The sequence below is a fragment of the Procambarus clarkii genome, chromosome 52, assembly GCF_040958095.1.
Source record: "Procambarus clarkii isolate CNS0578487 chromosome 52, FALCON_Pclarkii_2.0, whole genome shotgun sequence".
Classification (NCBI taxonomy): domain Eukaryota; kingdom Metazoa; phylum Arthropoda; class Malacostraca; order Decapoda; family Cambaridae; genus Procambarus; species Procambarus clarkii.
Genome location: NC_091201.1, coordinates 17,600,292 through 17,624,642, shown reverse-complemented (window position 1 = coordinate 17,624,642; position 24,351 = coordinate 17,600,292). Strand labels below are relative to the sequence as shown.

The 24,351-nt window shown below is 45.7% G+C and overlaps 1 protein-coding gene across 1 annotated transcript in view; it reads right to left on the bottom strand.

The window, feature by feature from the left end:
- Nucleotides 1–24,351, bottom strand: part of LOC123763725 (organic cation transporter protein-like) — a 551,940-nt gene that overhangs the window by 278,247 nt on the left and 249,342 nt on the right. The window contains exon 5 of the mRNA XM_069304407.1: nt 23,206–23,309. Coding sequence (XP_069160508.1) covers nt 23,206–23,309 — 104 coding nt within the window. The remainder of the gene's footprint in view (nt 1–23,205; nt 23,310–24,351) is intronic.

Below are 24,351 nucleotides of genomic sequence, written 5' to 3'. Positions count from 1 at the left end.
GTGCAAATGGTACATGGTACAGGCATGTACTACACACAGGTGTACATGGTACAGACATGTACAACACACAAGTGTACATGGTACATCCAGATTTGCACTACTTAGCCTAGTATTCAAGGACTGATTTGCCTAATACGCGGAATAATTTGAGTTGTTTCAAATATTTCTTTTCAGGGTGTCTCTTTTCTAGCAATAAAAATAAATTTGATAAGGAACATATTGACTTACTAATATAGGTTAGGGTAGGTTTGCATAGGTTAGGTAGGTAAGGCTAAGTAGGTTAGGTTAGGTTTGATCAAATTTCTATGTTAGTTTTTACTGAAATAATATACAATTACAATCATACATAAGTCAATGAAAACTTCATCATTTCACATGGAAAAGGTTTGGAAAAACTAAATATTTAATGAAAATTTGGCTTGTTAGGCAACTCTGGCTATAAGGTAAGACATATGTATATATCTATATAAATAAAAATGTAAATTTTCTTTTGTTCAAAATCGCTAATCTCCGGAAGTTCTTAACCGATTGCTTTGAAATTTTCACACAACGTTCGATTCGCATCCCAGCAGATTTTTATATGCATATTAAATAGATGTCACGTTTGTGACAGGGAAAACATGCTTTTTTTGAAAAACTATGTTATTCATGTGTTTTTCATTTGCGGGAAATCTTCGAATCCTCTTTACCGATTGCTTTGAAATTATGACACAACGTTGCATTCGAATAGGCGCATGTTTTTATATACTTACTATATACATGCCTCACCTGTGACAGGATTCTTTTTTAAACTGCGCCATCTGTTGGACGTAAGAACAACATACGCAGTAATCTCCGAAAGTTCTACACCGATTATATGGAAATTTTGACACAACGTTCCATTCGAATACACACGTTCTTTATATACCTATTATATAGATGCCAAACATATGACAGGTAAAAACATGCTTTTTAGAAAAACACCGCCATCTGTTGCAGGTAATAGCAACACACGCTATACTAAATATATATATATATATATATATATATATATATATATATATATATATATATATATACACAAATATATATAGGCCGTCTCCTCGGCCTGCCAACCATTCCTTACTCCACAATCCCCTCTTCCTTCCCTGGCATGCCCCACTTCCTGTCCCTTTGTCCTCCCCACAATTCTCCATTCCCCCATCCCCTCGTCCCCACCATCCCAAACTCTCCCGTCACCTCGTCCTTCTCCACCATAACCCTCTCCCTTGTTCCCCTCGTCCTCCCCACCATCTCTCACTTCCGTGCCCTTGTCATTCCCACCATTCCTCACTTCCTCGTCCGATGCCTTCCCAAATGGTCTGATGTTCCCATCAGAAAATTGGGAACATCAAGTGATCTGATGTTCCCATCACTGTAATAGAAGAAAAACAGCTAATTAATGAAATGAAAATATTAAAAAAATAAAAAACTTAAACTATTCTCATGAAATAAAAAGTACGGTAAACAACACAGCTCAATTCCAACGTGATTTGCACAAAATAATTAATCAAAATGAAAATAAATCAAAACCTATGAAAATAAAATTTATCAATGTAATCAGAAACACTGAAATGGAATTGTAACATATTTAGTATAGCATGTGTGTTGCTCTTACATGCTACAGATGGTGTTGTTTTTTCAAGAAAAACATAATTTTACCTTTCACCGGTGTGGCATCTATACATATTCTTACGAAATGAACGGTATGGTAAACAACACAACTCAATTCCAACACAATGTCACACAAAATAATTCAATAAAAAATAAAATATATCGAAATCTATGAAAATAAAATTTATCAATGCAATCGGAAACAATGAAATGGAATTCGTGACACATTTAGTATAGCGTGCATGTTGCTATTAAGCGCAACAGATGGCGCTGTTTTTCAAAAAAACATGTTTTTACCTGTCACAGGGGGTGGCATCTATATACTACGTATATAAAAAGACGCGCCTAATTGAATGCAACGTTGTGTCAAAATTTCAAAGCAATCGGTGAAGAACTTTCAGCGATTACAGCGTGTGTTGCTCTTACATCCAACAGATGACGTTTAAAAAAAAAAAAAATTCCTGTCACAGGTGAGGCATGTATATGGTAGATATATAAAAAGATGCGCCTATTCGAATGCAATGTTGTGTCAAAATTTCAAAGCCATCGGTAAAGAGGTTTCGAAGATTTCCCTCACATGAAAAACACAGTTTTTCAGAAAAAGCATGTTTTTTTACCGTCACAGACGCGACATCTATATAGTATGTAAGTAAAAAGCTGCTCGAATGCGAATGGAACATTTTGTGAAAATTTCAAAGCAATCGGTGAACAACTTTCGGAGATTAGCGGTTATGCACAAACGAACAATTCCATTTTTATTTATATAGATGTAGGCATATATATGCAACAATGATCACAAAAACACTGATCCAAGTATGCGGAAAAAACACAAACATAGGGAATGCTAAACGCGTTTTCGGCTCAACTCGCCTTCAACAGAGCATTTTTAAATGAAGAAGAAGAATACGAGGATGGCAACCTTATATCCTCCAGGGCAGGACACCTGACCACCAAGAACATAAGAATAAAGACCTATTAACCTATATAAAAGAATAAGAAAGGGGGATCTCTACAGATAAAAGGAGACGAAAAGGGGGGGGGGTTAAATGGTTGTTATATTGTATTGATGTGCTATATTGAAGCTTATATGGGGATGTAATTTGTACATACCAGGGCTTACATTAAGGCTGTTGTTACATTGTTTGATCAGAGCAGACTCAATCACATTTCGATCAACAAAACCTTTACTTTTAACAAAACATTTCGCCCCTCTGAAGTCGATAGAATGATTACATAAACTGGAATGTAAATAAATGCAAGGCAACGAAGTGCTGGGCAGTACGATTAGCATATGAATGTTGTTTTAAACGTGTGTAAAGAGATTTACCAGTCTGGCTGATGTAAAAACGTACACAATTATTACAAGGGATGTAGTAGACACAACCTGCTACAGACGAGGGCAAGTTCTTAATTAACATGGACTTAATTGTATTATTATTATTTTTTATCACTGAGCTTATTGCACACATAAATCACAATAGCGTGATGCATCATATGAACAAATCCACAAGTTTTCGTGACGAGGGTTCGAACCTACGTCTGAGAGGATCCCAGACACTGTCTTAATCGACTGAGCTACGACATGGTAAAAGAATTGCAACCGGAAGTTCTACTGACCTTACTCGGATCCTACAGCCTCTCCGAGACACAAACCAAACGAGTAAGGTCAGTTGAACTTCCGGTTGCAATTATTTTACCATGTCGTAGCTAAGTCGATTAAGGCAGCGTCTGGGTACCTTAAGGCAACATCGAGTGGTTAAGGTACCATTAAACGAGTTGCATATTGCTCCTGGCAGTCTAGGTTCGAGTCACTTCAGGGGTGTGGAGTTTTCACTTGCACATATATGCTTGGAAACCATTCAATCTTGTTCGCATTTGTGTTGTTCACATGGCCCCACAAAGTGAGGTGATTTAATGAAATAACTATGCCCAAGATTACCATCACAATGCCGTCAGGGCGGTGGTGAAATAGGGTTCGGCTACCATCGTCTTTTGTACGGTCACTGATGGTCGAGTGGTTAAGGTACCATGTACACCATGTACATGTATATGTATATGTATATATATATATATACATATATATATATATATATACATATATATATATATATATACATATATATATATACATATATATATATATATATATATATATATATATATATATATATATATATATATATATATATATATATATATATATATATATAATCTTTGGACAACACCCACCAGTGGGCCTCGAACCCAGAAAGCACAACTACCTTCCAGTAGCTGCCATAGTGGGTTAAGGCGTACTAGTTATGGCAGCTACTGGAAGGTAGTTGTGCTTTCTGGGTTCGAGGCCCACTGGTGGGTGTTGTCCAAAGATTGTTAATCTTCACTTGTGGTTTATGCAAGTATAGGCTTATAGCATGGACACGAGTTCTCTCATATTAACAGTGGCTTGATGAAAAACGCATAGTAACCTCTCACTTGTCTAGTGCCCTCAGGAAGTGGAGATATTTGAGGTGTATATATATCTCGAAGTCTCTACTTCTTTTGTAGGGTCTGATGGTGTAGTGGGTTAAGGCGTACTTGTTATGGCAGCTACTGGAAGGTAGTTGTGCTTTTTGGGTTCGAGGCCCACTGGTGGGTGTTGTCCAAAGATTGTTAATCTTCACTTGTGGTTTATGCACCCCCTCCCCGCTCAGCTCGTTGTCGCCGTCTGGGGGCTTAGTGGGCGGCTGCCGGAGTGTGATGCTCCTTGGGACAGTCCTCTGTCCTTTTCTAGCCTTGTGCTCCTGCTGCCGTCCTCTCCAATTCTGCTGGGCATCTTTTCCTTTTCCTTCTGTTTCGTTTTTCTCCCCCCTCTTCTCCTATCTGCTTGCCGTTTCCTGCCGACCTTTTGCTCGTTCTGGTTCTTCCCTTGGACTTCTTCTACTTTGACGCCCGGGTGCTTGAGGAGGCATACTCTTGCACCCGTAGAACTGCAGTACCCGACGTCGAGAGCGAGGGGAACCTTTTATTGTCAATCCCCACTTCGTCACTGAACCCGATCTCGACGGACTGTCGGTTTCTTAAGGTGGCGTTTGTGGGGCGTATACTCACGACGCACCCCTAGGAGGCCCCGACAAGATCGGCGATAGCTTCTTGTTGGGTGTCCTGCCTCTAATTGTGGCTCCATGGTGGGTGTGGGGGCACATTCGTGAGTGAATTCGTAATTTCGTCAAGATGATAACCCCTGTTTCGGCTGCTTCTGGCTTACCTTTTCAGGCTCGTGGGGTGGGCGACCAAGCCCCCGAGTCGGTCCGTATTGGAAGACCGGGCTCTGTAGCCTCCGCTGCATTGGGCCCCGACCTTGCTCCTCCTTTGGCCTCTCTGACTCCTTCCCCTGGCTCCCCTCCCTCCTCTGTGGTTGGGTCGAGCCCCAAGCCCCCAGTGGTGACTACCTCGTCCCCTGGCGCGGCTCCTTCTCTAGTTGTAACTACTGCGCCTTTTAACCCCTCTCTCTCTGGGGGTTCTCACCGCCGTTCTCGTCACGGCCGCCCTCGCTCGATTCCTTCCAGTTCTGCTACCTATCAAGCCTTGTTTGGTCCCGCTTCGTGGGCCAAATATTTTGATCTCCTCCCTCTTGATTCTGCGCCTCCTGACGATTTCTCCCTTCATCGACATCTCATTGATTCCGTGGATTCCTCCATTACTTTTAACCCCACTCGTCTCGGTACGCGTGTCGTTGCTGCTCCTTCTCAGGATGCTGCTTCCCGCTTGGCTGCCTTATCCTGCCTTGGCGAGACCCCCGTTCGGGTCTCGAAGAACGTTCAGTTGAATGCCAGTGTTGGCACTATTTTGCTCCCGCCCCATGTTGCGACCGGTGTTCGGGACCTACGCGACTGCCACGACGATATTCGACATATCCTCGCTGCCCAGGGCCATTCTATTCTCCAGGTGGACACGTTTACTCGTCCCCCTCGTGGTAGTCGCCGTCAACCCCTCCGGGTTGTGAAGATTACCTTTGATGGTAGGACCCTTCCACCCTCTGTCATTCTTGCTGGTGCCAGGTGCTCTGTCCAGGAGTACATTCCTTCTCCTCGGCTCTGCAACAAGTGCTGGAGGTTTGGGCATGGTGCCCTCCGCTGCTCCGGGACTGTCTCTCTCTGTCCTTTGTGTGGTGGCGAAGGTCACTCTAAGTCGGAGTGCGCTTCTCCCCAGGCTCGTTGCCTCAACTGCGGTGAGGCCCATCCTACCTTCTCCCGTGCGTGTGTCCATTACAAGCTTGGGGCAGCCGTCCTCAACTTGAAGCACCGGGAGCGTTTATCTTTTCCTGAGGCGAGGCGCCAGGTTCGCCGGCTCCCGCCTTATGCTAATATCTCTTATGCTCGCGTGTTGCGCTCTTCCTCTCCTCGTCCTTCCCGCCTTCCTCAGACTCACAACCGTTTCCGGGCCTTGGACCCTGATGCGCCCACTGCCCCCTCCTCTGTCCCTTTGGGTTCTCTCCCGAAGGATCCTCCTCCTGGTCCTCTGTCTGGGGTTCCCCTTCCTTCTACCCGGTCTGTCGTGTCTTCTGTGTCTCCTTCCTCGTCCCCCTCCGATCCTCCTTCCCATCCTCTTCCTCCATCTATCGGCTCTCCCCGCCGCCTGTCGGTGCGGGCGGATGTCCATCGCTCTCCTAACGGCCGTCGTGTGTGCTCTCGTTCGGCTTCTCCTGTTGAGACACTGGAATCCGTTGCCCGGTACGTAGTTGCTGGGACACCGGTCTCTTTAAGTCAGAAGCGTAAGCCTGGCTCCTCTCCTTCCTCTTCCCCGGCGGGTAAGAAGGCTTCGCTTTCTTCCTCAGCTCCTCCTTCTGGCTCTGTTGCTCCTTCCACTCCCGTTTCAGTGCTTGCGCCCCCTGTTCCTGCTATGGAGGTTTCTTTGGCCCCTGCTTCCCTTTCGGTTGCTGCTCTTGCTGGGGTGCGCTCCTCTCTTTCTACTCCCCCTCTTCCTGCTGCTGTCCTTGACTGCTCCTCTCCGTTGTCTCCTCCTCCTCCTCCTCCTCCTCCTCCGGACCCTGCCCGCCCACCTCTGATCTGTTCTCCCGTTTCTTTCCCTCCGTCTTTGCTCAGTTTACCCATGCCCCCTAACCCTGACTTTGCTGACCCTGATCCCGACCCTGATATTCTTTAACGTGCTCTGTTGGTCTTTCGCCTTTGTTTCTTCCTTGTTCTCTGTTTTTGTCCTTTCTCTTCTCGTCGTTGTCCATTCTTCAATGGAACGTTCGAGGTTATTACGCCAATTTCCTCGAACTCCAACTTCTGGTTTCGCGGTTTTCGCCCCTTTGTGTCTGTCTCCAGGAGCCGATGCTTGGTGCTCGTCCTGGTCGTTTTCGTGGCTATTCCTTTCTCTCCCCCCCCCCAGCCATTGCTGGGGCTTCTAATTCTTCTGCTCTCTTGATTCGGGCTGATGTTCCCTTTGTTCCTTTACTTTTTCCTTCACCTCTCCATTGTTCTGCTGCTCGTATCTTTGTGGGGAAATGGTACACAGTTTGTTCCATTTATCTCCCCCCGAGTGTCCCGCTCTCTCTTCCTGATTTGAAACACCTCCTAGACTCCTTGCCGGAGCCTGTGCTCCTGCTGGGTGACTTCAATTGTCGTCATTCTCTTTGGGGTGACGTTCTGACGAATACCCGGGGTCGCCTCCTTGAGCCGTTTCTCCTCTCTTCTTCCCTGTCTCTTCTGAATTCTGGTGAGCCCACTCATTTGGACTCTCGAACTCGCACCCTTTCTTGTCTTGATCTTTCTCTCTGCTCTTCTTCTCTTTACTTAGATTTCACATGGCAGGTTCTTGATGACCTCCATGGAAGTGATCATTTCCCCATCCTTGTTTCCTTTTTCTCTTTTCGCCCTTCCCTCTCTTTCCCTAGGTGGCAGTTTGCTAAGGCGGACTGGACCCTGTTTTCCCTCAGTGCTACTCTCTCTGACCTCTCCCTTCTGCCCCTCTCTCGCGCTCTCCTCCTTTTTCATGACACTGTCTTCGACGCTGCCCTCCGCTCTATTCCTCGCTCTTCCTCTCGGGGTCCACGGAAGTGCGTTCCCTGGTGGAATGCGGACTGTGCTCGGGCTGTCCGCTGTAAGCGTGCAGCCTGGAAGAAGCACCGCCGTAGGCAGACGACCGATTCTTTTCTTTTCTTTCGGAAAGCGAGTGCGGTGGCCCGTAGGGCCATCCGTACGGCTAAACGTGAATGTTGGGCATCTTATGTCTCGACAATTACGTCCGAAACCCCTCTGGCCCAGATCTGGAAGCGTATCCGCAAGATAGCGGGTAAGTTCGTTCCCGATGTTTCACCGGTCCTTCACCTCCATGATACTCTTGTGGCGGACCCGTTGCAGGTCGCTTCCGAACTGGGTTCCCACTTTTCTTCTGTTAGCTCTGGTCTTCATCTTCCCCAATCTTTCCTTCTTCGTAAACCTGTCCTTGAGTCTCGTCCTTTAGATTTCTGCACTCATCTTCAGCTTCCCTATAATGATCCCTTCTCTCTCTCTGAACTTCGTTCTGCCCTGGCCCTCTGCGGTTCTACGGCGGCGGGCTCCGATGGTATTCATTATGAGATGCTTCGCCATCTCCCTCCGAGCACGTCTCAGTATTTACTGAGTCTGTATAATCGGATCTGGGAGTCGTCGTCAGTCCCTGAGGACTGGCTCGATGCCGTTGTCCTCCCTGTTCGCAAACCGGGGTCTCTGGGTACTTCCCCTAAGGACTTTCGCCCTATTGCTCTCACAAGTTGTGTCTGCAAACTCTTTGAACGTATGGTTAACGTTCGTCTGATGTGGTTCCTGGAACGCCATCACCTCCTCTCCCCTTCTCAATTTGGTTTCCGCAAGTGCCGCAGCACGACAGATGTCCTGGTGAACTTGGAGGTCTATATACGTACTGCTTTTGCTGCGAAGACCTCCGTTGTTGCCGTCCTTTTTGACCTAGAAAAGGCTTACGACACCACTTGGCGTTATCATATCCTATCTCAACTTCATTCTTTTGGCCTTCGTGGTCATCTCCCTCTCTTTCTCCGCAGCTTCCTCTCTCGTCGTTCCTTTCGGGTGCGCCTTGGTACCGCTCTCTCTCCCTCTTTTCAGCAATACGAAGGTGTGCCCCAGGGTAGTGTTCTGAGCACTACTCTTTTTCTGGTTGCCCTCAATGGTCTTCTTTCCTCTCTTCCTTCTGGTGTCTTCTCCGCTCTCTATGTCGATGATCTTACCCTTTGTTGTCAGGGTGATGATTCGCCTCTCCTTCAACGCCGGCTTCAACTTGCGATTGATGCCGTGTCGTCTTGGGCCACAGGTCATGGCTTCAAGTTCTCTACTTCTAAGACTTGTGCCATGACTTTTACGCGGAAACGGGTTGTTCTTCGTCCCTCTTTGTCACTTTATGGTCATCCCCTTGAATACAAAGATTCCGCGAAGCTTTTGGGGTTATTCCTTGACACTCGTTTGTCTTGGTCTCCCCATATCTCTTACCTCCGTGTTGAGTGCTCTAAGTCCCTTACCCTCCTTCGGGTCTTGTCCCATACTTCTTGGGGGGCAGATAGGCGCACTCTCCTTGCTTTACATTCCTCTCTCGTCCTGTCTAAGCTCGATTATGGTTGCCCTGCTTACTCGTCTGCTTCTCCTTCTACTCTTCGCCGTCTTGATGCTTTGCACCATACTAGGTTGCGCCTCAGTTCTGGTGCCTTTCGTTCGACTCCCGTCCTTAGCTTGTATGTTGACACTGGCTTCCTGTCTCTCCAGGACCGCCGTGATCGCTACTGTCTTCGCTATCTTGCGCGGTCCTTGCAACATCCTTCCTCTCGTCTCTGTCGTGCTTTAACTTTTACCCCTCCTGCGGTTCCTGTTCCTCTTCACCACCTCCCTCTTTCTGTCCGGTTATCTCGCCTGCAGGATTCTCTTTCCGTTCGTATTTCTGATGTTTCTCCTCGTGTTGTTCCTTCTTTGCCCCCGTGGAGGGTCCCTCTTCCGCGGTTTTGTACATCCTTGACTCGTATCACTAAAGCTTTTACCCCTCCTACAGTTCTAAAACGCCTTTTCCTCGAGCACTTTTCTTCTCACTCCCGCTCCGTTTCTGTCTTCACCGATGGGTCTAAGTCGGCGGACGGTGTTGGCTACTCTGTTGTTTTTCCTGATCACACTTATATGTGTCGCTTGCCTCCGGAGACTAGCATCTTTACAGCGGAACTTTATGCTATTCTCTATGCTCTTCGTCTCCTGCTTTCTCGTTGTCAGTCTTCCTTTGTGGTTGTTGTTGACTCTCGTAGTGCCCTCATGGCTCTCGGGTGCTTTAATCCAGTTCATCCGGTAGTTGTCGAGATCCAGCATTGGCTGTTTCTCGTTCACAGTAAATTTAAGTCGGTTGAGTTTTGTTGGGTTCCCAGCCATATTGGCGTGTCTTTAAATGAGCGTGCGGATGCTGCCGCTAAGGAAGCTGTCCGCTCTTGTCCCATCTCTCGTAAAGGCATTCCGTATTCCGACTTTTACCCGGTTATCCATTCCTCAGTCCTTACCCGTTGGCAGGCTTCTTGGTTGTCTGTTACTGGTAACAAGCTACGTACTCTTAAATGTTGTGTTTCCTCGTGGCCGTCCTCCTTCCACCGTAACCGGCGGTGGGAAACAGCTCTAGCGAGGTTGCGTATTTGCCATACTCGCTTAACCCATGGTCACTTGATGGAGCGCCGCCCTGCTCCTTATTGTCCTAGTTGCATTGTCCCTCTTACGGTCGTGCATGTCCTTCTTGAATGTCCTGACTTCCAGGACGAGCGTGTGTCTTGCTTTCCGACCGCCCCTCGCGGTCACCTGTCCCTCGATAGAATTCTTGGTGACTCGGATACTTTTGATATCGTTCGCCTTATGCGTTTTTGTTCTCGTATTGGCATCCTTGGTGATATTTAGCGCCCTCTGATTATTTTGCGTATTTGATGGTGCTACATAGCCTTCCCGGTTTGGTGCCTTCTTTTGATAATTACTTACTTACTTGTGGTTTATGCAAGTATAGGCATATATATATATATATATATATATATATATATATATATATATATATATATATATATATATATATATATATATATATATATATATATATTGTGACGGTGTTCCCCCCCTTATATTTCTCCCACACCTGCTGTAAGAGTCATGTCCACTTTACCCGAGTGTTCTCTACGTCGCAGGCATCAGTTTGATATATGTGGGAGAGTGTAGTGTTCTCGAGGTGGCGAGAAATTTGTAAAAGAAGAGTATTTTGGCCTGTGGTATAGGCCCTTTAGGAAGCCAATATGGCGCTGGCCCCTCCGTTTTGCCGCCAAAACTGTGTGACGTCAGTGGCGCCAGATTGGTCACCGACAGTGACGTGGCACAGGGAGCCAATGAAAACCTCTCTTGGTAAGTATGACGTCACGAAGGAAGGGGGGTCCGGTCATCGCACCGTGGTGGCACCAGCAGTCTAAGACAGCACGTCAAGGAGGTCGGACGTGCGCGGGGGGGTCCTGTCAGTTGGACAGTTTACCCCATCTCCGGAGGATTTACGCATCACCGGCGGTCTGCCAGCACCTGTGGGGTCTTCCTTCGTTCATGTGTTGGACCAGAGAGGGAATTGACGGAATATTGAGCAACAAGTGCTCCAAGGACAGGTGTTGTGCAAGAGTGGAGTCTAGGCAGCAACATATGCGACGGCTGATAGCTTCACAGTGATGACGCAGTGGCTGGGCCAATCCTCCGTGAGGGAATCAGTCTGACACGACACGTCAAGGTGGATGGATGTGTGAAGGTTGATCCTGTCAATCTGACAGTAATACGCCACTCCCGTGGATCTTACGCGTCACCCGTAGTCTGCAAGTACGCCAAGAGGTCTTCTTTCATTCCATGTGTGGACCGAAGAGGGAATTGACGGCATACTGAGCATCAAGTGCTCCAGGGTCGAGTGCTGTGCAGGTGAAGTCTAGGCAGTATCGTCTGGGACGTCTGATAGCTTCACAGTGACGACGTAGCGGCTGGGCCAATCCACTGGGAAGCAGTGAAAGAAGATACTAATTGGGAATCCGTACGACTGCAGCTGAGACGTAGGTTGGCAGCCGTAGTTGGGAGGAGAAGTTGACGGCCGGGAGACCGACTCCAACCCTACAAGACGTGGAGGAGGAGCACGGACCTGCGGAGGACAGTACACGGAGACGACGCGTTTATTTTGGGACGTTGATTGGGTTCCTGGAGGACACGACAGGGTGTGTGTGGGGGCGTTCCCTACACGAGGCGGGAGCCTGGACCAGGAGCTACAACTCAACTCTCACCGGAGGATAGGTGGAAGTAGGTGATTCTAGTTTCCCTCCCAATTCCCCTTTAATCAGTGTTACGGTGCCCTCTCCTATTTCTTTCGTTTGTCGGCTTAAAGAGTCATATCAGCTCTCCCTACTGATTCTCTGAGGTTCAGGGAGTCTAATGATATATGTGGCGACCAGACCGGCTGCCAGTTAAGGGAAGGAAGTTATATTATAAGTTGTAAATAAAGGAAAATTGGCGCCCTGTTATAAAATGAAACAGTATCCCCTACGGCAGATATGACCTTTTGGAAGGGACAATAGCCGATCGCGGATTGGCCGACGTAGGTCGCGGGCGACAAATCAGGGCCCGCCATGACGTCACCGAGTGCCCCGGGCGGCGCCAACATCAGAGTTGATCTGACCTTGGAAGCGACAGGACGCGCCTCGGTCTGCTCTCAAGGATTGGAGGCTCTGCAAGCCTTATTCAGTGAATTGAACTAGCCATCGCAGCCCACCATAGTTATTGGAGACCCTGCGCTTCTGGGAAGCAAGAGAGGAACTAAGTTCATTGAGCAGAGAAGTGCCAAACTTGGAAAATAGTCGGCGACGACGCTGGGCGGTGCCGCTGGCTGGACGTTGAGGTCTGGAAGGTGCGGCGGGCAGGCCTAGCTGTGACTGGGGTCACATCCACTGAGAATCTTGGAAGGACGACACCGTGCCTAAGACAAGGAACAAAGCCTTGTGGGAGAGGCGAGTGTGGGGAAAAATAGTGATTAGCTCAGCGCCCACCGATGAACCAGGATTGGGGCAGCTGAATCTCAGGGATTGGAACGGCGACGACGCGAAGGCTCCACGACACCTGAGGACCTGTGGAACGTCCTGGATCGTCAAGGATCGACCCAAGGAAGCGTGGGAACCTCACACCATCGAGGGACAGGCGTCGTGAGCCAGGAATGTAAGGTAGATCATTTTCCCTCCCATTACCCCTTGTATGAGTAGGCTAGTTTGGCCACAATAATTACTTGTGTATGTGGCAGCAAGACTTTATTACTTTAATAGTAGAATAGGCTGCAAGGCAGCTTGTGTCCAGGACTGTCAGAGAGGACAGTGTGTATGGATGGCAGGACAGTGAAGAAGAGGCGCCGACGTGGTGAAGAGGCCCTCCTGTGAGAGTGTGAGACTCCTGTCTTTCTGCCCAGTTGAAGGAGGGTTGGAGGTCGTGGAAGAAGAGGCTGACGATCTCCAGACTCATTATCCATATTTCCATATTCATGTATTACTTGTGATTGTGTGTGTGTGTTCATGTAATTTGCATCAGTAAATCCACACATTTTATCACTGTGTTTGAGTGTGCCTCCGTTTATGATATTTCTCTATGAGCATACATTTCTGGCTACAAACAATATATAATACACCCACTGAACTGCGTTGCTGGGGCGCAGATATAATAACCCAGCTGGCGACCTTGCTAAGAAGAAGATAGAGAAGACAGGCGGGAAAGGAGTTCCTGCAACCTTTTTTGTCTGGCAGGCAAGGCTCAGGGAAGTTATGGTTATAAGGTAAGCCTGAGTCTTCCTTCACTCCCCCATGGGTCTAGGCCGGAACTGTTAACAGCAGTTTCCCCGTGTTTGACTGAAGGGCTTCCAGGGTGAATCAGTGGCACCCCTTTGTAGTGGAAGCAAAGACCTGCGGAGGTGGGCATTGTTGGTCCTCTCCTGTGTGACCAAGGAGACTCTGGTCAATCCAGGGAGTCGGAGGGGCTGAGTATTTGGGCCTTTTGAGCCCCTAGCAGTTAAGTGTTAGCAGAGCCCCGGACCACCCACCCCCACGTGACAGAGAACTGGTGACCTTGCCAGGATTCTAACCCCAGTAGCCAAGAACTGGGAACTTCGCCAGGAAGCGTGGATCAAGCTACAGTGTGACCCAAATTTCAAGACAAGTGTTGCCAGGGTACTAATACAGTGTGGCCGGTGAATTCAGTAGTGCTGTTACTCAACCGGCTAAGGGACTGAAACGGTGAAATTAGTGCCTACTAACTTGTCTGTGCTGTCGTGTATGCTCAATGATATAGAGATGGAGGAGGACAAAGTAAAGAAGTTTATTGACACAAGGGACGAGAGAATTTTGGAGGAGTGTACCAAGGCCCAGCTGCAACAAGTGGCAAACCACTTTGGGATCAGGTTGAGGACGACTAAGGTAGCAGAGCGAAGGATAGAAATCATGGCACAGCTCACAGCTCGAGAGGAGGCGACAGGAGAGGAGCCATCTCAAGAGGAGCCGTCCCGAGGAGAGCCGTCGCAAGGTGAACCGTCCCGACTAGAGCCACCCCAAGCGCCTACCAGTGTGGAGAGAATTCACAGTGAACATGGGAGCAGTGGAAGGTCCAGCTGTAGTAAGAGGAGCCTGCAACTGGAAATAATGAAGATGCAACTGGAAGCCCAGCTGCGAAGAGAGGAGAGAGAAGCGCAAATGCAGCGAGAGGAGCGTGAGCGAGAGGCACGGCTGCAGCGAGAGGAGCGTGAGCGAGAAGCACGGCTGCAGCGAGAGGAGCGTGAGAGAGAAGCTCGGCTGCAGCGGGAAGAAGGAGAGAGACAACTGCGACTGGAGGAGATAAAGGCAAAGAAAGAAGTCGAATTGCGTCGCGTTGAGCGTGGTCTGCCCTCACTACCTGCACGGCGGGATGACCTCAAGGTAAGGGAACGTGACTTACCTACGTTCGAACCACAGGAAGCTGAGGCGTTCTTCGAACACTTTGAACGGATAGCAACTCTGAAGGAGTGGCCAGAAGATGATTGGGCTGCTCTGGTCCAGGGCAGGTTGACTGGTGAGGCCCGGGAAGCCTATAACATGCTGGACCTAGAGGAGTGTACTAGTTATGACGCGATTAAGAATGCGGTTCTCCATTCATTCCGGCTGACTCCGGAGATGTACCGGAAGTGGTTCAGAGAGTGTACAAGAGCGTCGGGAAAGACTTACGCCGAGACCGCCAGGGATATGGAACGGAAATTCCTACGATGGTTGAAGGCGGAGGAAGCGGAGTCGGTGGATGATATTAAACGACTGATAGTGATGGAGAAGTTCATGTCGGTGCTCCATCCTGAGTTGCGAGTAAGGGTGAGAGAAGCAGGTATTAAGGACCTGAAGGCTGCAGCGGATCGAGCCGACATGCTGGAGGAGGCACTACATCTCAGGGGGGAGGGGCCACCCAGACACTCGCCTTACCCCAGGTCGGGAGGGAACCTTAGGAGTTCAGGAGGAGCGAGGACGGGTGGGGACTCTCCCAAGAGTAGTGTGCCCGATGAAGTAACGCAGTTCAAGAGCTCAAGAGACGCGGGGAGGAAGCCCCAAGCTGTGAGCTGTGGACCTAACTCGGGAGCAAGTGCTGCAGTCCCGGACGCGACGACAGGGAGTCCAAGGAGGACCCAGGGAACGTCTGCAAGTGGTACCGCCCGAGGGACTGGCGAGTGGCCGCCCAGGGGAGGCAGCCGATGCTACAACTGTGGCGTGAGAGGACATTATGCCCGCGAGTGTGAGGAGCACCAAAGGAATGTAGGATTAATGTTGGAAGAGGAGAGAGTGTTTGTTCACACTCCATATTATAGTGGACCCAACGTGAATGGTTGGGAAATGAAGTTGGGTGAACATCCCTTCGTTTTCGAGGCCAACGTGAAGTTTGGAAAGTCAGACCCAGTGGAGGTGGCCGTTCTTCGAGATACGGGTGCTGACATAAGTATGGTAACCAGGAGTATTCTCCCCAAGGAATTTAATGATTCACCTGTGGGAGTGGTGAGGATACGCAGTGTGGGGGAGGAATACAGGTTGCCACTTCACGAAGTACAGCTGATTGCCGACGGCGGAGTCGAGAAAGCTATAGTAGCTGTAGCCCCTAAGTTACCCCTAGAGCATGTACAGATGGTGCTGGGTAATGACCTCGGAGGAGGCAGGATACAACCCGATTGGGCCAGGAGTGCCTATGTTGCAAGCAGCGGTACAACCCTGCCAGGTGAGGTATCAGTCGCTCCAAATAATAGTGAGGAAGCCGACTTCGACAGGGAAAACGTCGCCAGAGACGACGACAACGAGGGCGAGAGTGCAGAGAGGTCGTCGGAGGTTGTGGAAAACCACGACGGGGACCTCCGACTAAGCCTGATGATGCGTGTGGAGGAGTGGCGAGGAGCAGCTGTACAAACGCCTGGGGCGGTGAAGAGGCTGCAGACCGCACTCCCTCCATACAGAAACGTGAATAAAGTAAGCTCAGTGGATGAGCGAACGGCAGTGAGGGGCAGAGTGGAGGAGCCACGACGCAGTGCACCCTATGCCGGCCAGATGAATAGTGGTAGGTGCAAGATGAACCACCGTAGTGAGGTGAGCCACAGGGAGGTGGATGAGCCCAACCACGAACCGAAGAAGACGTCAGCAGGGAAGAGAATCTCCTGGAGGAGTGAAGATGTTCGTCGGGAACGAAGGAGCGAGTGGTATAGGAAAGGCAATACGAAGAAAGAAGGGAATAGGAACACCCAGGGTAGGCGCCAGCCTAACTAGAGGGGCATTGGGCCATCGCAAAAGCCTAGGGTGGAAGAGAGGAAGCTGCTGGATGGAGTACAGGTTACAAGTGCCACTGTGAGGAGACAACGCACCTATGGGAGAAGAGGAACCGAGAAGAGAGAAGATTGGCGAAGAGGAGATCATGAGAGGAAACATGGAGTACTTGTAGGACGCAGTGGAAATGCAAGACTATCTCGGAGTGCACGACGCGGTGGAGGCGCTGCATGCACTGAATCTTACAGTGGTAACGAGCCGTGGGAGTACACTCGTAGCCACGGAGAGGGGATTTCTTGTAGGTGTTCAGGGAACACCCATCACACCCGGTACTATGCAAGGTGGAGATACAATGAGGCAAGTGACTGGCAAGGTGGTACGAGCCACGTCACCAACTGGAGGAGTGACACTTCAGGAACGGAGGGAGCAAGAGTATAGATTGCCCTCTTGAGTGCTGCTCTTCCGATATGACTCTTATTTTAAGGGGAGGGGTATGTTACGGTGCCCTCTCCTATTTCTTTCGTTTGCCGGCTTAAAGAGTCATATCAGCTCTCCCTACTGATTCTCTGAGGTTCAGGGAGTCTAATGATATATGTGGCGACCAGACCGGCTGCCAGTTAAGGGAAGGAAGTTATATTATAAGTTGTAAATAAAGGAAAATTGGCGCCCTGTTATAAAATGAAACAGTATCCCCTTCGGCAGATATGACCTTTTGGAAGGGACATTAGCCGATCGCGGATTGGCCGACGTAGGTCGCGGGCGACAAATCAGGGCCCGCCATGACGTCACCGAGTGCCCCGGGCGGCGCCAACGTTAGAGTTGATCTGACCTTGGAAGCGACAGGACGCGCCTCGGTCTGCTCTCAAGGATTGGAGGCTCTGCAAGCCTTATTCAGTGGATTGAACTAGCCATCGCAGCCCACCATAGTTATTGGAGACCCTGCGCTTCTGGGAAGCAAGAGAGGAACCAAGTTCATTGAGCAGAGAAGTGCCAAACTTGGAAAATAGTCGGCGACGACGCTGGGCGGTGCCGCTGGCTGGACGTTGAGGTCTGGAAGGTGCGGCGGGCAGGCCTAGCTGTGACTGGGGTCACATCCACTGAGAATCTTGGAAGGACGACACCGTGCCTAAGACAAGGAACAACGCCTTGTGGGAGAGGCGAGTGTGGGGAAAAATAGTGATTAGCTCAGCGCCCACCGATGAACCAGGATTGGGGCAGCTGAATCTCAGGGATTGGAACGGCGACGACGCGAAGGCTCCACGACACCTGAGGACCTGTGGAACGTCCTGGATCGTCAAGGATCGACCCAAGGAAGCGTGGGAACCTCAACCATCGAGGGACAGGCGTCGTGAGCCAGGAATGTAAGGTAGATCATTTTCCCTCCCATTACCCCTTGTATGAGTAGGCTAGTTAGGCCACAATATTTACTTGTGTATGTGGCAGCAAGACTTTATTACTTTAATAGTAGAATAGGCTGCAAGGCAGCTTGTGTCCAGGACTGTCAGAGAGGACAGTGTGTATGGATGGCAGGACAGTGAAGAAGAGGCGCCGACGTGGTGAAGAGGCCCTCCTGTGAGAGTGTGAGACTCCTGTCTTTCTGCCCAGTTGAAGGAGGGTTGGAGGTCGTGGAAGAAGAGGCTGACGATCTCCAGACTCATTATCCATATTTCCATATTCATGTATTACTTGTGATTGTGTGTGTGTGTTCATGTAATTTGCATCAGTAAATCCACACATTTTATCACTGTGTTTGAGTGTGCCTCCGTTTATGATATTTCTCTATGAGCATACATTTCTGGCTACAAACAATATATAATACACCCACTGAACTGCGTTGCTGGGGCGCAGATATAATAACCCAGCTGGCGACCTTGCTAAGAAGAAGATAGAGAAGACAGGCGGGAAAGGAGTTCCTGCAACCTTTTTTGTCTGGCAGGCAAGGCTCAGGGAGGTTATGGTTATAAGGTAAGCCTGAGTCTTCCTTCACTCCCCCACGGGTCTAGGCCGGAACTGTTAACAGCAGTTTCCCCGTGTTTGACTGAAGGGCTTCCAGGGTGAATCAGTGGCACCCCTTTGTGGTGGAAGCAAAGACCTGCGGAGGTGGGCATTGTTGGTCCTCTCCTGTGTGACCAAGGAGACTCCGGTCAATCCAGGGAGTCGGAGGGGCTGAGTATTTGGGTCTTTTGAGCCCCTAGCAGTTAAGTGTTAGCAGAGCCCCGGACCACCCACCCCTACGTGACATCAGCTATATTATTTAGCCAGAGTATTTTGTATGTCGTGAGCAAGGCTCACCTATGTCTCAGTAAGGCACAAGTGTGCAGAGTGGGGCTACATAAAGCACTCACGGTATCTATTATTATTATTGGTGTGTGCAGGTACCCGGAGTAATTGATGAATTTACTGTGTCGATAATGTCTTTCATGAGACTTTAATATGATCATTTAGTGAGAGAATATATATATATATAAATGTACCAGTATTTGGTGTTAGGCTATGTGCCCAGTAATTATATTATTACTATTATTGATATCTATGGTTTATCTATATATATATATATATATATATATATGTCTATGCTTGTGCATTGACTAACCATTCATGTGTGCAGTGATCAATTGAATATTCGCCCACGAAAGGAATTACTGAGAACTCCAGTAATATATACTTGCATGCGTTATCATTAAATGAGGTGCAGTGTGTTATACCATGATAGTGAATTATTGTGTTCATTAATATAGAAATGTTTGATTGAGCTCAAGATCAGTGCAACGATGTATTTACGCTTTATTGCTATTGTCGCAGATATTGTGTGTTTTTTAACATTTAGTGATCCTTGAGAATTTAAAGAAACAGGCGTCTTTCGCCAACAAACAAGTGCAGTAAGAGATCACGCAGTTGTCGCCCAGCTGATTTTGACATTGACGTGAGGGGGAGCATTGCCAGCTTGGCGAGTTCATGATTATATGTGGGAACGAGCGACTTACGCATGAAATAGCTGTTTACTTGTTGATATATGGATGTTATGTCTTGAGTTTTAAATAAAACACAAAATACCTTGGCGTTTGTATCATCCCCTCCATATTTCTTGTGGCTATATAATACATGAAAGGAAATAGAGTGATAGAAATAAATACCTGCCTGATATCAGACCTATTGCGTGTGCTCTTGCCACTGTTACCACAATTCAACAAAACCACTGACGTGTTACTGGACACAGGAAACACCAGTTGGCGACCTTGTGGTTAATAGTAGAGCCCTTGCCGGGGCGGGCACACAGCTGTAAAGAGAACAAGCTGTGATCTCACTCATTCTCGATCAGAGGCCGGTTGGGATTGACTGGGATACTCTCCTGGCGTACAGTGGCGCCGCGAGGATAGAGTGAAGACCCGCAGGGCTACGGTGAGTGACCTTGTGTATACTGTTGGGTTCATAAGAGGGTTCACCCTCTTATGGTGAACCCTGACAATATATATATATATATATATATATATATATATATATATATATATATATATATATATATATATGTCGTACCTAGTAGCCAGAACGCACTTCTCAGCCTATTATGCAAGGCCCGATTTGCCTAATAAACCAAGTTTTCATGAATTAATTGTTTTTCGACTACCTAACCTAACTTTTTCGATTACCTAACCTATAAAGATAGGTTATGTTAGGTAGGGTTTGTTAGGTTCGGTCATATATCTACGTTAATTTTAACTCCAATAAAAAATTATTGACCTCATACATAATGAAATGGGTAGCTTTATCATTTCATAAGAAAAAAATTAGAGAAAATATATTAATTCAGGAAAACTTGGCTTATTAGGCAAATCGGGCCTTGCATAGTAGGCCGAGTACGACGTTCTGGCTACTAGGTACAACATATATATTTTTAAGATGAATAGGAAAACCAGGGATATACTGAACATCTTATTTCAGATTCTTTACTTTAAAATGCATAACATTTCGAATACTTCTCGTATTCATCATCAGATCTAAAAGAAAAAACAGAAATCACAATCAAATAACTGGTAAACAAAGAACTCATACTGAATATAATTGCCTATCAATGAAAGGAAAATGCTTAAAAAACAAAACACTTAAGCGCACTTAAAGTGATCAATACAAATAAAACTTATTAACTGTCACATATATCAAAGCTAATTTAAAAGTCCATTATATTACAAGATGAATTTTATAACTACTAAAACAAACCATTATATTAAACTTATGTGAAGTGATCAGAAGTGAAACTTGATACCTAACACATAGATACTAAACACTATAACAAATATTTATATAATGAATACAAATCTACAAAAAATGTATGTAAAATACAAACAGAATAAACGACAATTATGAAGTACTAACCAAAATCTTATAAAAATCTCAAATATTAAATAAAATTAAATACCAAAAAATGTATTATATATCCTAAATAAAAGAATATATTAATGTACAATGTCAAGACTTGAAATAAGTAAGAAAGGGCAAAGACATGGTAAACTAAACAAAATTATAATAAAATTAAACTACCAAAATGAACTATAAATCAAGTTACAGGGCCATCGTGTAGGATTACTACAGTGGAAAGGGATCTTAAATATATTAAATTACCATTTTATGGCACTATTAGCTTTTCTGTAAGGAGTCGTTTGAGGAGACTGTTGCAGCAGTGTTATCCTAAAGTAGACTTTAGATTTATTTTTGTTAACACAAAAACCATAGGCTCTTATTTTAAATTTAAAGATAAAGTGCCTACCCCCTTGTGCTCAAATGTCGTATATATGTATAATTGTTCCAGCTGTAATGCTGGATATATCGGGAGTTCCATTCGGAACTTTAAGATTAGGATACTTGAGCACCGGGGATTATCTTTTAGGACTGGATTACCATTGTCTAAACCAGCATTTTCGGAGATTAGAAACCATTGTTATGAGTTTGATCATTCTCTGCTGGAATCTGATTTTAAAATTCTGGACACTTGTATGAATGGCCAGTCAGATTTGAGAGTAATGGAATCCTTATATATAAAGGAGCTGCGGCCTCTGTTAAATAGCAACCTTTCAGCTGTTCAATTGTACACTGTATAGTGCACAGTAGGCCCTGTAATTTGATTTATAGTTCATTTTGGTAGTTGAATTTATTATTATAATTTTGTTTAGTTTACCATGTCTTTGCCCTTTCTTACTTATTTCAAGTCTTGACATTGTACATTAATATAATCTTTTATTTAGGATATATAATACATTTTTTGGTATTTAATTTTATTTAATATTTGAGTTTTTTATAAGATTTTGGTTAGTACTTTATAATTGTCGTTTATTCTGTTTGTATTTTACATACATTTTTTGTAGATTTGTATTCATTATATAAATATTTGTTATAGTGTTTAGTATCTATGTGTTAGGTATCAAGTTTCACTTCTTATCACTTCACGTAAGTTTAATATAATGGTTTGTTTTAGTAGTTATAAAATTCATCTTGTAGTTTAATGGACTTTTGAATTAGCTTTAATATATGTGACAGCTAATAAGTTTTATTTGTATTGATCACTTTAAGTGCGCTTAAGTGTTTTGTTTTTAAGCATTTTCCTTTCTTTGATAGGCAATTATATTCAGTATGAGTTCTTTGTTTACCAGTTATTTGATTGTGATTTCTGTTTTTTCTTTTAGATCTGATGATGAATACGAGAAGTATTCGAAACGTTATGCATTTTAAAGTAAAGAATCTGAAACAAGATGTTCAGTATATCCCTGGTTTTCCTATTCATCTTAAAATTAAGATTCCCGAAGGGAACATCGATCATAAATAAATTATATATATATATATATATATATATATATATATATATATATATATATATATATATATATATATATATATATATATATATATAATTTTTCGGTAATAGTCTTTCTTTTAAACATATTTCGTTGAAAGCGACTGAAAGTTATAAATTATCTATAAATGAGAAACAATATTTATAGAAATGAGTCCCCTAATGACACCAACCAGATGATTGAATTAATGATATACTATAAGAGCAAGAAGACTGCCAACATGTTCATGAACTCTCCTGAAACCAAACAAAAACCCCTTGAAAGAGACGAATGCTGTCTATGCCCTCATATGCCCACTTGGGAGACTGTCAGTCCCAACGAATTCAATATATAAGCTAAACAACATTCCTTTCATCATGCATTACAATGCACAAGCAGCAAGGACCTATTAAGGAACATATAGTCTCTATACATAACCAGACCATCACCAGACACAATCTCACAAACAACACCAAAATAATCGATAATTACTGTAACAATTGAAGACTGGACATCAACGAGGTATTATATATAAAGCAAACCTAACCACGTATCAATAGCCAACGTCCACCACATTACACTTTGCCAACATCCAGAACTCAGCAGAACATCAAGCACATTAAGTTCGCATTACATAAAAATGTTTTCTACTTTCAACTTCTTTACTTACGATTTAGAGTTTATCTTAGTTTTCTATAGTCTGGATGGTGCTCGGAACAGAAGCGAGGCTATTTTGACATACTGGATGACGAAGAAAATTTTGTGAAAATCGGCCCTCTGCCAAACTCTCTTATCTCAACAATTTAGGGTGTGTAAATCTAAAGGAACCTTTAAACAAACGATTACATGTATCGCTGAGGAGGTCCGACCTCCATAACCTGGAACATATAGCCTTAAACTATCTTTAAACTGTGCCTGTTTACTATTAAACAGCCTCAGTCTGCCACACATCAGCCGCACCTGTCACTGAAGATCCCACCAATTGGCCCGCCGATCATAGCGCCGACTGAGTAGAGCATCTGGTACAGCGGCCTCAGCGCCGTCCTCTCGCATATTAAGTTAAACTGTGAAAGAAGATTTTATTTATGAAATAATACAAAAACTATAATTTCGGTACAAATAACACAATTCATTAATTATGCCACAAATTACAGTTGTGCACGGCACTCTATAAATGTTTATTCCTCTCTTATTTGGATGCATGAGAAATACGCATATCTATATAGTACCGACAAAGGAGCATTTACGATCGACATTCAAAATAATAAGCTTGTAGCAGTTATTTTGCTAGTTAGTAGTTATAATAAAAATTCTGGGTGGTTATAAATAGGAGCAACCTATTTGGCTCGTTTGGGCCAACAGGCCTTCTGCAGTTACCTTTATACTTATGTTCTTATGTTCTTATGTTCAGTTGGAATTTGTTTAGCATGATTTCAGGATCGTCCACAAAAAAGTCGCATAAAATCAGTTACTGGTTTTCTGCCATTTTGAAAAAGTCGGACATATTGGATTTTTGTGAAGGTTCATAAAAACAGCCACTCCAGGTGAACTAATTGACCTGGAAGATTGATTTTTTGTTGAAAAGGGTGTAAGAGAACGCATTTTAATAATACTATAATACTCTTTACCATTTTTTTTTTAATTTTGAAAAGAGTTTTGCTGCTTTTCAGCTCAAATCCTTATTTTTTTCTTCAATAAAATGAAAACGATGAATTTTTCGAAAAAAACGACAATAAATAAAAGTTGTAGAGCATAAACAATACTACATAAATCATATACATTAATATTTATTTACTAGCTGTACCCGGCAAAAGCAACCCACCTCTGTCCCCCTGTCCTCCCCACTCCCCCGTCTCCTTGTCCTCCCAACCATTCCCCACTCCCCCGTCCTCACATTCTCCCCACCATCCCCAATTCCCTCATCCCCCTCGTCCTCCCCAGCAATCCCCTCGTCCTCCCAACCATTCCCCACTCTCATGTTTCCTTGTCCTCCCCACCATTCTCCACCCCCCTGTACGCTCGTCCCCACCATCCCCCACTCTCCCGTCCCCTCGCCCTCCTTACCATTACCCCCTCCCCCTCTCTACCATTACACCCTCCCCTGTC